Source organism: Carcharhinus amblyrhynchos, chromosome 4, assembly GCF_965287045.1.
Source record: "Carcharhinus amblyrhynchos chromosome 4, sCarAmb.v2.hapA, whole genome shotgun sequence".
NCBI classification, from domain to species: domain Eukaryota; kingdom Metazoa; phylum Chordata; class Chondrichthyes; order Carcharhiniformes; family Carcharhinidae; genus Carcharhinus; species Carcharhinus amblyrhynchos.
In genome coordinates, this window is record NC_137327.1 from 91,571,821 (window position 1) to 91,586,909 (window position 15,089).

The window sequence follows — 15,089 nt, forward strand, 5'->3', positions numbered from 1 at the left end:
CCATACCAGGCAACATCCTGGTAAACCTCCTCTGCACTCTCTCCAAAGCCTCCACGTCCTTCTGGTAGTGTGGTGACCAGAACTGGACGCAGTACTCCAAAAGTGGCCTAACTAACGTTCTATACAGCTGCAACATCAGACTCCAGTTTTTATACTCTATACCCCATCCTATTAAGGCAAGCATACCGTATGCCTTCTTCACCACCTTCTCCACCTGTACTGCCACCTTCAAGGATTTGTGGACTCGCACACCTAGGTCTCTCTGTGTTTCTATACTCTTGATGCTTCTGCCATTTATTGTATAACTCCCCCCTACATTAGTTCTACACCAGATCGACGAAGGGTCCGAGGTTTTCTTTTTCTCAGACCAAGGTTGATAAAGGTGGGGAAACTAATGATGTTGAGGCCAGTTATGCAAATATATTTGAAGAAACTTAATAGAAAGGTTTTGTCAATAGTCAGATTGAGCTGAAAATATTTTAGCACGTTCAGCAGCTGATTAGCAAAAATTATAACAACATTGAATCAACAGATGGGACTGAGGTGCAGATCTACATTTAATTGACACACAAGTGACAACTGAATCCAATATTTCAGATAATGTCACCAAGCAACAGTGTATAATGCGAAATGGGTCAACGATAGAGCTCTAGTATACTGAAAAGATGACCTTTCAAGTACTTACTGGAAGTGAAATGGGCTGGGCTGTGGGGATCGAAATAAAAAAATTGCCTCACAATGCATACATTGATACAAGTTGGAATATAACCGTAGGACTGTGAAAGAGATATTCTAGGCTAAAGATATTTGCAAGTGCCAAAAGCAGTTAAGGATACAGTTAACATGCCACGGTTATAATCATATAGGAATGTTGTGCCAAACAAGCTATAATATGGTTGTGTACCTACAGAACTTACTTGGTTTGCAAGAACGACGGCATTAAGAGCTCTTTCCTGGTGTTGCTTTAAGTCCCATTCTAGATAAACGTTAGCCAGTAAACGTAAAACTTTTGCCTAGAACAGAACAATAGTCAGTTGTAACATTTCCTACGTCAATAGTGCATACCTCTGACATTGTACCTCTTTAATTCTTCAAGTAATTTCCGTCTCTTAAACACCATCTTTTGTAGGCCACTAATCACATAAAATACAATATCACTTATATACTTGGCATAAGGAAGAATATTTGGCAAAGCAAAACTGTTAACATCGCGCTATATGAAGAAAACTTGAAACAAAAACAGAAAAGGTTGCATAAAATCAGGCAGCATCTGTAGATAAAGAGAGTTAATAACTGGAACTTTACTGCCACATTCGTCCCAGAATTGAGGTGGAAGCAGCGTACAGAACGGAATTCTCTGTTGGCCTCAGGTGGGATTTTACCTCACCTGAGCGAAGTTGTAAAATATTGGCCAATGTTTCAAGTCCGTGTGACTTCAGAGTTGAAGAGAGGTGGAAATGTAATGACTTATATATTTGGAGGGAGGTTAGAGAAGATATAGCAGAATTATTATTATTGGAAAAAAGATGTATCTCTCACTTGAGGATGGTCTGATCACAAGTGTATGAATTGCCAAATTATCAGCAATCAATTGTATATAAATAAAGATAAATTTTTCAAGGAGGGAGCTTCGGTTTGCTGAAAAGATGACCCTCAGGCACCTGCTGGAAGTGGTATAGGTTACGTGCACCAAAAATAAAAATCTGCCCACAATGCACAAATGATACAAGTAGGAGCATAACTATGGGATTAATCATTAATAATCAGGACTATTGCATAAATGAAGGATTGTTTAAAACATCTGCATTTTAAGTTGCAGAAAGATGAAGGTTACACTCAATATACAAGCACACCAGGGCTTTGGGTTATCATTCCTGAAGTTCTTTGCCAATTTTACAATGGCAAAGAGTTAGTTTCAGTCTCAAACAATGGAATTGGACTACATGACATTATGACTTTCCCAGTTCATTACAGTTTTGGGAAATATCACTATCAATAGCAAAATATAAAGGAAATATGACAAAAATTAGGTACTTTGTCTTGTGTTTATTCTGTGGGGTTTCCCTTAAATCCAGTTCCAATACATACGCAAGTTAAAAACCGATCACAGAATTCTGTCAAACCTTTTCTGGCATAGTGTTGCAAATGTCACCCATTTAGGATTGAATTAAGAAATAATATTAACTGAAACAATGCTATTTTTCCAATGTACGTATGAATGATTTTGAACAAAGGATCCTCAAAAACGACTCAAGAACCTCTGAAAAGCCTGCCTCCTGATACTTGTACCATTTCTCATTGCCCTGGATCCTCAAAATTGTAGTCCATAGACAAAGGCATTTCAGAGGAGAATCATTCTGGGAAGACAGCTTCACATGTAACATCTTTCTTAAGCGTCAACAAAAAACTAGTATCCTAGCAGGGTTAAAAAGCAAGATAAAAACGTCTTCACGTGAAGCATGCAATATTGGTGAACTGCAGCAAATACTGGTGACATGGATTGATCTGACCACAACTTGGCAAGTTCCGCTGCTTGCACATCGGAGTAGGACACTGATGCAGATTTTGGGGATAAAAAGCTTTCACACAAGCAGATACCTAAGGTGCATAAGGATGCAGAGGCATTGGAGGGGAATGTCGGAGATTATACAAGCATGATACTAGAAAGACGTAGGTGTACATATAAAGAAGGGATTGTAAGACTGAGTCTCCTTTTAAAAAAAAGCTGAGCAGTGACCTAAACAAGGGTATTTAAAATTATGAAATGTTTTAATCAAGTGGATATAGTGTGAACATTTTCTCTTGTGGCAAAGGGCAAAATTAGAAGCTGTCAGTATAAACAGCTACCAAGAAACTCAATAGGGAATTAAAAGGAAACTTCTTGACCCAAAGAGTGGTAACAGCGCAGACCCATAACCATAAGGAGTGAATAGCACTGATGCATTTAAGGAGAAGGAAGAAGAAAATAGAGGACTACAATGGTAGTTATAAGTAAGGAAATTTGGGAGGAGGCTCAGGTGGATCATAAACACTGGCATGGGCCTATGTATCTGAATACTCATGAAGGTGTTCACCATCATGATACAACATGGAAGAGTCAATTTCCATTTGTTACGTCCCAGAGTTTCAGCACTCTACCTTGGCCACTTCCAGGAGTGTGAGCGTTCACAAATGGCAGTGCTTACAGCCTGTCAGCAGCAGTAGAAATCCAACCATCACTCAGACTCTGGGCTCAAACCTGTTTCCTGGCTCAAGAGGCAGACTTTCACCTTAAACAGACGGATGGAGCAAATTAATAGGGTGTCTAAGGGCATCATTGATCTTCTGCACTGTTGTACAGAAGATGAGTGGAATACAGAGCCTCAGGCTACCGGGACTGATAGTGGCACATTGCGAACAGCACATGCTGTTCCATTTTGGGTATCTATGATGTGGAGATGCTGGTGTTGAACTGGAGTGGGCACAGATGGAAGTCTCACAACACCAGCTTCAAGTCTAACAGGTTTATTTGGAATCACAAGCTTTTGGAGCACTGCTCCTTCATCAACTAAATCACCTGAGGAAGGGGCAATGCTATGAAAGCTCATGATTCCAAATAAACCTGTTGGATTTTATCCTAGTGTTGTGAGATTTCTTACTTTTGGTTGTCAGTGTGGTTACTCCCTCACCACCTTGCAAAGCAATAATACCTGCCATAGTGCCAGACACCCAGATTTCTCCAGCAGCAGCTGGAGATTGGAGCTCCAAGAAGTTGCCAAACACAAGCATCTCAAGGTTCCTCCCATGTGACAATAGCCTTCCACAAAGCTACTGAAGTCCTTGAATGAATCACCTCATTGGAGCAGCAGAGTTAATAAATACCCATTAAAAAGCATATGGATTGCTCACCTGATTGACAAAATAATTCCCCATAATATTATGATTGGAATTAAACCATTTGCATCTTTGATCCAGTTGACTTATCTCCAGGGCATTAAATAATGTACATTTGAGTTTTATCAGTTGGACTTTACAATTGTGCATTAACAGGCATTAGAAAGATTTTTCAAGACTTGAGTATAATCTGAAAAAAAAAGATTTACTTAGTTCCTACTCTGCTTTGCCTGGAATGAAAAATATGAATGTAAAACCTCTTAGCAGCTTTAGGATTCTATATATATTTCTTAATACCCTAGCACAATCCTACGTGCACTATCTATTCTTCTTGCTCATCTACACACTTGTACAGATAACCTTTAAGTTATGTTTTCCAAAAATACATAAAAATTGCACATACCTGCACAGGAGAACCTGGAGAATATCTTTTATCCATTTTTCCAATGTCGTAACTCTGACTGGTGGTAGATAAAAAAAACATTTTTAGCAGATTAAGAGTAGCAAAAATAAGAACAAAATGACCTGCCCAGGAGAGTCACCATCAAATGGTCTTTGTGCTAGCAGACTCATTAAGTATAAGAAAACATAGTGCAAAAGTTCAGTGCTATGGATCTTGTGCACTACGGAATTAAGGCATTCTGTGCCACTAGCCACTTCCAGTGGAGTCAGTGTGCCTCATGAGAAAAGCATTTGTGTGGGCCCCTTCTGCACGTGTTGGAACCAACAGATTAGCAGTGCTATCCCAATGTCATATAGGCCTACCAACTGACATGCCGCCATCCAACAACTTTGGACTATACGGATCCATTAGACTAATGAATCTAACACTCCACAAAGATCAAGTGTTCAGCTGCAAGATGAGCACTTCCCCTGTGTTATTCAAAGGGCCACTCAAAAATTGCAGGTGAGCTACTTTTGTTCAGGTTGAATTTGTGGAAGTACTGTGTGCATGAATTTAAAGCGCTGAGTTTTTGGTAGTTAATGCTTATAGTTTCAGGAAGAGAAGACATCAGAGCCAGGTAAATGGGAAGTCATTACAGTGTCTCTTGGTCTAAAACATGACAAGGACATGGAGCACTCAATGCAGTGGGGGGGGGGTCTGCAAAGAGGGAGGAGGAAGGTGTGCTCTCCACAGAAGGCCCTACCCACCAATGCAAGTTAAAGATGTTAGAAAAGGTAAGAAGGCTGAGAGAAAAACAGCATTAACAGGGAAAAAAAAATTCACATTGAAGCCACCACATTGGTAGTCACTATCTAGTCATTTAGTGGTCACTCTGTGATTGATGAAGGGTTCCTAATGCTTTCCTTTCTTTACTCATGTCTTTGTCTTTTATCATCCACCCAGCTTCAAAGCCAACTAAACCAATGTCAAGCAGAGCTCGCCATCATGTGCACTCAATTTCCAGCTGTTGAGGCCAAAGCCAATCTTCCCCAAGTAGACATTCAGACTATCCACTGGCACACCATGACTTTTAACCAGTTGGGAGTAAAGTGCACACTTCAGAAGCCAAGCATCTGGTATTCTGATGTAAAGCCTGTCCAGTGGAACTTTTGCGTGAGAATGGTCACTCAGAAGACCCGTTTCTTGGAGGAAGCTCATGTTCTTGAATTGGTCCATTCAAGTAAGAACTTCCATAGGTAATATTGATGAATACCTGAAGTTCTCTTAGGTGTCATCAATATGTCACTCAGGGTTTGCAGCTGCAGAGGAGTGTCAGGAGGGCAAGTACCTTGGTGACTGCTTTTGTGCCATTTGTGTGTCATGACTAATGAAGACTCAGCTGAGCAGCTTCCTAAAGGAGTGGCTCATGCAGTGGATCCTGTGTAGCATCTCCTAATCTGCGGTCACTGACTAGAGCAAATGGCTACTGTGAAAGCAGAAGTGGTCAACTGCCTCCTGGGCAACCTGCAGCCTAATAATGGCAGGATTTAGTGCGAGTCCTAGTTTCATCTGGAGAACTTCTCCAGACTTCGGACTCGATACATTTCTTGTAGGTCTTCTGCGTGTCAGAAAAACATGGTCATCCAACTGCTGAAGGTCTGTTATAGTCATGCATGAATCTCTGGTCTTCACCTTCAGCCTTTGGAGATTGAGAAGCTTCCCATCAAACCTATACTCAATTCGGACCCAACGTGGGAGGCGGGTCTTTGGCCTTGTTGGAGCCAGTTGCTGGGAAGATGGAGAAAGGGTGGGGCATAGGCAAATATCCTTGCTTATGCCAGTTATGACAGGAAAGACATCAAGCTCCAGTCCACCATAGAAAATGGTGGCAATCATTTCATTATGAGGAAATTATGCCACCTTGACTTATTTCCATGAACAGCCAATGCAGCCAGAATCTTCCAGAAAGCTTTTCTGTTGACTGAGTCCAAGACCTCTGTTATATCAATGAAGGCTAAATGAAGAGCTTGGAATTGTTCACAGTAATTCTCTTGGATTTTCCAAATGGTCAAATTGCAATGCTCGAAATCCATAATGGAATTCTGGAAAATTGATGGTGATAGGCGGTGGCTACACTTTCTTCGGGGTAAACGAAACAAATAGAAGTGCATCTATGGTGTTGGCTCTACCATTTGAACAACATTGCCAACCAGCTGCTGAGAAAACTGACGGGGCAAAGTGATTGTTTGATGGTCCTCCAACTTTCCTACTCGCAGTCATATCTCAACTGGGATTAGTGCACACCAATGGATTCTGAGGACACCACGAAGGAGCTATTTTACATAGAAATAGACAGTGTCTTGCATGGTATCACGAAAAACAACAAACTCATCTTACCCAGAGATTTCAGTGCCAGAGTTGGAGGTGGTTAAGCATCCTACTTTCTCTTTCCTAATAGTCCCTTGCAAGTTCACCACCTGCAAGTTCTCCTCCAAGTCACACACCATCTTCATTTGCAACTATAGTGCCATTCCTTCACTGACAGTGGATCAAAAACCTGGAAGCACTCTGGGCATACTTACACCAGATGGACTGCACTGGTTCATGAAGATAGCTCACTATCACCTGGGTTAACAAATGCTGCCCTTGCCAGCAACATTAACATTCAATGAAATAATTTCAAGTGTCAGGGCTTCATTCATAGCTGCATGGACCTCCTCTGGTCATCTTGAGGCTAGTCAGGCAGCAATCTTGGGCACTTGAAAGCATGACAATAAGAAGTGAGAGGAGGGTTCTTGAGGCGAGTGGGACATGTGGGTAGGAAAGCAGGAAAATCATCTGCAGCTTTCAATTTATGACATGTCAGGATGAGGAGGAACTGCTAAAGAGCAAAAGGGGGTGGCGATGGCCTCATGGTATTATCGCTCGCCTATTAATCCAGAAACCCAGATAAACCTAGGTTTGAATCACACCACGACAAATGGTGGAATTTGAATTCAATAAAAATATCTGGAATTAAGAGTTTACTGATGACCATGAAACCATTGTTGTTTGTTGGAAAAGCCCATCTGGTTCACTCTAATGTCCTTTAGGGAAGGAAATCTGCCAGGCTGGCCTACAAGTGACTTCAGAACCACAGCAATGTAGTTGACTCTCAACTGTGCTCTGAAATGGCCTAGTAAGCTACTCAGTTGTATCAATCACTACAAAGTCTCAAAGAAATGAAACAGGACAGACCACGTGGCATCAACCTAGGCACTGGAAAAGACAATGGCAAAACAAACAGCCCTGTTGACCCTGCAAAGTCATCCGTACTAACATCCAGGGTCAGTGCCAAAACTGGGGGAGCTCTCTCACAGATCAGTCAAGCAACAGCCTGACATACTCATTGTCACAGAATCGTACATTACAGATAACACCCCAAACACCACAATTACCATCTCTGGATATGTGCTGTCCCACTAGCAGGACAGACCAGCAGAGGTGGCTGCAGCACTGTGATATACAGTGAGGAGGGAGTTGCCCCAGGGAGTTCTTAACATGGACTCTGGACCCCAAGACATCTCATGGCTTCAGGTTAAGCATCGGCAAGGAAACCTCTTACTGTTTACCACATACCATCCTCCTTCGGCTGATGAATCAGTACTCCTCCATGTTGAACAACATTTGGAGGAAACACTAAGGCTGGCAACTGTGCAAAATATACTCTGGGTGAGGGATTTCAATGTCCACCACCAAGAGTGGCTTGACAGCAGCATTGTTGATTGAGTTGGTTGGGTCCTAAAGGATATAACTGCTAGACTGGGTCTGCAGCAAGGGGTGAAGGAACCAACAAAAGGAAAAAATGTACCTGACCTCACCCTTACCAATCTGCTGGCGACAGATGCATCTGTCCATGACAGTATCAGTAAGAGTGACCACCGCACATCCTTGTGGAGACAAAGTCCCACCCTTCACATTGAGAATAACCTTCATGTTGTGTGACACTATCACCGTGCTAAATAGGAAGATTTTGAACCGATCTAGCAACTCAAGACTAAGCATAAACGAGGCATTGTGGGCCATCAACAGCAACAGAATTGTACTCCAGCACCATCTGCAACCTCATAGCCTGACGTATCCCCCACTCAACCATTACCATCAAACTAGACAATCAACCCTGGTTCAATGGAGAGTGCTGGGGAGCATGCCAGGAGCAGCACCAGGCATACTGGTGTCAACCTGGTGAAGCTACCAAACAGGACTACTTGTATGCAAAAACAGCAAGTGATAGACAGAGCTAAGCAATCCCACAATCAACAGGTCAGATCTAAGTTCTGCAGTCCTACCACATCCAGTCATGAATGGTAATGAACAATTAAACAACTCATTGGAAGAGGAGGCTCCACAAATATCCCCATCCTCAATGATGGAGAAGCCCAACACATCAGTGGAAAAGATACGGCTGAAGTATTCGCAGCTATCTTCAGCCAGAAATGCCAAGTGGATGATCCATCTCAGCCTCCGCCAGTGGTCCCCAGCATATCAGATGCTAGTCTTCAACCAATTCAATTCACTCCACATGATATCAAGAAATAACTGGAGGCACTGGATACTGCAAAGGCAATGGGCCCTGATAACATCCCATCAACAGTACTGAAGGCTTGTGTTCCAGAACTTGCCGCTCTTCTAGTACAGTTCAAGTACAGTTACAACACTGGCATCTACCCAACAATGTGGAAAATTGCCCAGGTATGCCCTGTACATAAAAAGTAGGACAAATCCATCCCACCAATTATCGCCCAGTCTATTCTCAATCATCCATAAAGTGATGGAAGGGGTTATCAACAGTGCTATCAAGCAGCACCTGCTCAGCAATGCCCAATTTTGATTTCACCAGGGTCATTCAGCTCCTGACCTCATTACAGCCTTGGTTTAAACATGGACAAAAGAGCCAAATTCCAAAGGTGAGGGGAGAGTGACAGCCCTTGACATTAAGGTTGCACTCAAATGAGTGTGGCATTTAGGAGTCTTAACCAAACTGAAATCAATGGATATCAGAGGGCAAACATTCTGCTGGTTGACGTCATGCCTGGTATATAAGAAGATGCTTGTGACAGGTCAGTCATCTCAACTCCAGGGCATCGCTGCAGGAGTTCCTCAAGGTAGTGTCCTAGGCCCAACAATCTTCAGCTGCTTCATCAATGATTTTGCCTCCATCATAAGGCCAGAAGTGGGGATATTCACTGATTTTACAATGTTCAGCACAATTTGTGACTCCTCAGATACTGAAACAGTCCACATTCAAATGCAACAAGATCTGGGCAATATCCAAGGTTGGGCTGACAAGTGGCAAGTAACATTCGCGCCACACAAATGCAGGCACTGACCATCACAAATAAGAGACACTCTTAACCACTCCCCCTTGACATTCAACAGTAATGGTGTTACCATCACTGAATCCCCCCATCCTTGGGTTTACCACTGACCAGAAACTCAACTGGACTCACCACATAAACACAGTGGCTACAGGAGCAGGTCAGAGGCTAGGAATACTGCAACAAGTAACTGACCTCCTGACTCCCCACAGCCTATCCACCATGTACAAGGCACAAGTCACGAGTGTGATGGAATACACCCCACTTGCCTGGATGGGTGCAACGCCAACAATACTCAAGAACTTGACACCATCCAGGATAAAGCAGCCCATTTGATTGGCACCATGTCCACAAACATCCACTCCCTTCCCCACTGACATTCAGTAGCAGCAACAGTATGTATTATCAACAAGAAACATTGCAGAGTCCACCAAAAATCTTCAATAGCACCTTCCAAACCCACAACCACTTCCATCTAGAAGGACAAGGGAACACCACCTGCAAGTTCCCCTCCAAGTCACTCACCATCCTCACTTGGAAATATATTGCTGTTCCTGGGTCAAAATCCTGCAATTCCCTTCCTAATGGCATTGTGGGTCAAACCACAGAACATGGACTGCAGCAATCCAAGAAGACAGCTCACCAGCACCTTCTCAAGGGCAACTAGGGATGGGCAATAAATGCTGGCCAGCCAGTGGCACCCATGTCCCACCAATGATTAAAAAAAAGGCTTTAACTCGCATGCATCCTCATTGCTCTTAGCAGTGACACATGCCAACAGCTCTGTTCTTGCCAGTATGATGCACATCACCATGCCTTTCAGTGAGATGAATAAACATTGTCATGGTGTCCTCTTGTTGATCCTCTGTGGCTCCCTCCTGTTACGACCATCCTTGGCCTGCAAGAAAGAAGGCAGAATGTTCCTGTGCCTGCCTTAATGATTAACTCGAGGTGTGGGAATAAGCAAGGGCTTGACGCTGGCCTCATTGCAAGGTATGTGCGCAAAATGAAGTATGTGACTGTTAGGCATGAGTCATGCTACAATTGAGTGCTGGTGGGGCACACTGGGAAGAAACAAAGCTGGTAGTCTGGTTCATATGAGATGTGAGATGCATTCAAAAAGGGTTGGCACCTGCGTCAGGTCATCATTCATTCTGCACTACCAGGTCCTTCAGTCCAAACTCTGGGATTGGCCTCCCTTGCCATCTGCTCCCACTCTATTCTGAGGAAATACATTGAGGGCCTCCTAACTGTACGAGGAAACATAGGACACTCTCCTTCTATCTACTTCCATCTATTATAATCCAGATCAGAAACGGCAAGATATTTTATGAAGTCAGCCTAATTTTGCACTTTGAATCTGGCTTGGGTAAGCATAAGATGTTTCACTCCAGATATGATTCAAAAGGCCCACTAGTAAGCTTTTATCAAACAAAGTTTATTTAAGAATACAGTTAACATATAGAATGAAAACTAGCAGTAAGTTTTGCCAGTCACAAACAAAAAAAACACCCACAGTATTGTATAAATCCCAACAAATGAATGCACTATTCCAACCAAACAAGCCTCCTTGGAAACATACACCCGTCCCAGGTCTAGCACAGAAAATAAGAATTGCTTATATGATCCTAGATTTGAGCAATGCAACCAGCTGTAAATTAGTTCTTTGGTTAGAAATTGGTTAGATAATGCCACTGCTGACCTCTAGTATAGCTTTCATTCCAGGATGGCAAGAAAAATTGCAAACAACTTGCCAGCACAATTTCTTATACCAGGGAGAAACACAGAAATACTACTTTTCAGTCTGGAGTCCAACAGCTTCTAACTAGCCAGCAGCCAAAAATGAAAATATAAGAACTTTTGGGATAAAAAAACTGTCCTATCTGACCTGTCCCACAACAATTCAAATAGGTCCCAGAGAGTGCATTAGGCCCAAGTGAGCAAGGCAGATAGAAATAGCTCAGGTGGTGGGAAGAACAAGTGGCTGAAAATGGAGAGTGCATCCCTCCATAGCTGATGACAGCTTCAGCAGGAAATGTTTTTGCAGCCATTTGAGTATCGCCAAAACATTTGATCACACGCAACTAGTTTGTAGGATTCCACAACCCGCATTGTGTAATTTACCATTGCATGGGATAGTTTACAATCCACTCAGCTATTGTAGAAACCCACTTTATTAACCTAATTTTATAAGTGTACTCCATAAATAAACTACACCACTTTTATACAAGTAACAATTATCAGGAACTTCTGAGAAATTTCTGCTGCTCCACCACTATAAGCTCGGCAGAGGATCAGCAAAAAACACAAAGGGTTTCTTCCAAACAACCTACCAAAGTTATGGTAGCAAAGCAAAAACCCCAAGGAAACTCTTCATGTATAATTGTATAAGATGAATGAATTTAAAATGCTTGTCACCGGAGTCATTGGTGAAATTCTTCAAATTTAAGTTCTTACCGCAGCCAGAAAGAACTTTCTCCATATTTCTTCTGCTGATAAGTATCCACTCCGAAATTGTAACACAGCAAGGACAAGTAACCTGTCTAAAACAAACAGTCAGCTGCATGCTGATATCAAAGTAAGGAGGTAATAGAAAGCAAAACTGGCTTTCCCAAAAGGAAACAACTTCAAGTGCAATTAACTCCATATTTTTCAGGTGCAAGAAAATCACAGCCATTATATCAAAGGAAAATTGAATTTTGCAATTAGTCAATGCTGACCTATGATGGAACACTCCAAGGAAGATTGTGAACCCTTTCTACCATGGTAGATGCATTGGAATTAAAATTGGTTATTCATGTAAACTCCTGTCAAAGAAGTCTGATGGAAGGTGATCAACATGGTGGCATCTCAAATGCCAGACTGAGTTCTTAATCTATGCCACTGATAAACAGGACATCCACCCTCACATGGAGATGATTATCATATGCCTATCAACAGGAAAAAAGGTTCACTCTCTTTCTTGACACACTAAATCCTAGTTATGCTACAGAGGTTAGTTTCAAGTAACAACTATGCTTCGCCCGAGATCACTCGTCCAGTCTATCTTAATTGGAGCCCACTTCAATGGAACAGCTCTCTTTCCTGAGTACTGGTGTCAGTGCCTCATAAATCAAAACATCTTCTTCCCACGTCCAAACTTCAAGCCACATTTTTAATTCACTGAACTGTTACACTATATGCCAAATGGTGCATGGTTCAGTTAAGAACTCAGAGCATATTAAGTGTGAGGTTCTGCATTTTAGTTTGGATTCGAACTCCTCAAACTCTGTCAGCAGAAAATTGTTCCAAAGATTAGATTTTCCTGCCCATCCCACCGATGCCATCTTCTGGCCCTGCCAAAGGTAAATTCTTGCGGTGAGATCTCCAACAATAGGGTGGATAAGCCATCAAGACAACACAGACTTCGGCTGGATTAGAAGATGCTGCCACAGATTGACAGATGGCTCACCATCACTGACAAGGAAGATACAATTTTTTGAGAAGAAGTGTATTAAACATATTAGGCCTTTGTGACTTAAACAAACTGGCACAGACAGGCTTTCCAGATAATTTAAAAAAGACAAACATAAATTGAATAACTTAGAATCCCTACAGTACAGAAAGAGGCCATTTGGCCCATCAAATCTGCACCAACCACAATCCCACCCAGGCCCTACCCCCATATCCCTACATATTTATCCACTAATCCTCTATCAGGCAATGGCTTGATTGAGAGGGAAGCTCCCGATACCCTCCTGTTTCAGATTACCGGGACTAGGGAGGGAACTGATGTCGCATCATGGAAGATGGTCCTGCCTCACTGAGTAATGGCTGTGCGACACACAACCCTGAAGGGAAGGGTGCAGCTGTCAATGGTCTTTACTATGCAGGAGAATGATGGTGATTTGTAGTGATGAAACAGCCTTGATCCTCCAACAGTGACTGCGAATGTCTGACCAGTGTGTCAAACCCCGATTGACCAGGGCAATATCAGGATGACGACACACGGACAGAGCCATCCCTCCTGATGCTGCCTCCTCCTTAGTTCGGGTCACTGAGGATCCGTGTTGCTGATGCCAGCGGGAAGGTTTGTACAATGGTCTAGCCGCTGGGATCAGAGTTCCCCAAATGACAAGGTTGAACAGTGGAGCTGACTAGTGTGCCGGGTTGGGGGGGGGGGGGGGTGTGTGTGTGTGTGTGTGTGTGTGTGTGTGTGTGTGTGTGTGTGTGTGTGGCGGGGGGGAACACTGTCAGTGTGAAGTTATGCAAAACAACGAGCTGCCATCATCGCTGACATACCAGCCTCCACCTGCTGTGAAGTGCTCACCAGTTAGTGACTCAGAAGACAGTCTACTACGAATTCCCATTGAGGTGAATGCCTGCACTGATGGCGATTACAAGTGGCAGCTGTTAATAACGCGTCATAGGGTACATTCAAAAATCCACCAAAACATCCCTCCTGGCTTGTCTTCAGGGCCATATTTGTGGATGCACCGGCTTTTCCACTGATTTTTGTGCAAGAGACATGACATTAGGTCAGGTCATAAGATAGGGGAGAGAAAACTGATTTGATGCTGTTCAGATGGATGATTGTGTTGTGGGTCCTCACCTTTTTGTCTTACACCCATCTCGCTCTCATTATTCTCTTCCTCCACAATAAGCTGGATGACCAACAATGAGAGGGTTTTCAATTTGGCATGCCTCCGCCCACCTGCTTTGCCATTCATTGTGAGCTAGCTTGTCCTGCAGAAAACAGTTTGAAAACATATTAACAGGACACATTCCAGATTGGATGATAAGGATACAGGGCATGTGTTGTGGGTGAGTGGGTGGACAATTGGAAGGGCCTGGTGAGGCAGCAGTGTGAGGGCTCCCCGTGGATGTGTGATGGGTGTGCGAGTACCTAAGTGTTGAGAAATGAGAAGAATGACTTACCCTGGCTTCATGAACATAATTCATCTTTTTCCAGTATTAATGACCAGTCATTTGTGAGGGCAGCTGCTGCTTAACAACACTGCCACCATCTCCCATGCGGGTTCCTGAACTTGCCAGTCTTATCCCAGCCTGAGAGTACAGAACATCGTGCCTCTCCATCACTTTCAGCATTCATGTCAGTGCTCCTTCGAAGAAACTCAGAGCAGCCAAACTCTTGACTGGATTTGGAATAAGTGTTAGAACATAGAACATTACAGCGCAGAACAGGCCCTTCGGCCCACGATGTTGCGCCAACCAGTTAAAAAACAATGACCCTCTAACCTAAACCAAACCCTTTCCATCCATAAACACCCCCAAACTAGGCGCATTAACAGCTGCAGCAGACAGGGCATTCCAATCCCTCACCACCCTCTGGGTAAAGAACCTACCCCTGACATCCGTCCTATAACTACCACCCCTTAATTTAAAGCTATGCCCCCTCGTGCTAGCTTTCTCCATCCGAGGAAAAAGGCTATCACTGTCCACCCTATCTGAACCTCTAATCATCTTATATGTTT

At 43.1% G+C, this 15,089-nt stretch overlaps 1 protein-coding gene across 1 annotated transcript in view; it reads right to left on the reverse strand.

The window, feature by feature from the left end:
- Window positions 1-15,089, reverse strand: part of tex11 (testis expressed 11) — a 146,662-nt gene that overhangs the window by 86,868 nt on the left and 44,705 nt on the right. The window contains exons 9-11 of the mRNA XM_080188019.1: window positions 12,073-12,158; window positions 4,277-4,334; window positions 918-1,013 (exon numbers count right to left, since the gene is read on the reverse strand). Coding sequence (XP_080044145.1) covers window positions 918-1,013; window positions 4,277-4,334; window positions 12,073-12,158 — 240 coding nt within the window. The remainder of the gene's footprint in view (window positions 1-917; window positions 1,014-4,276; window positions 4,335-12,072; window positions 12,159-15,089) is intronic.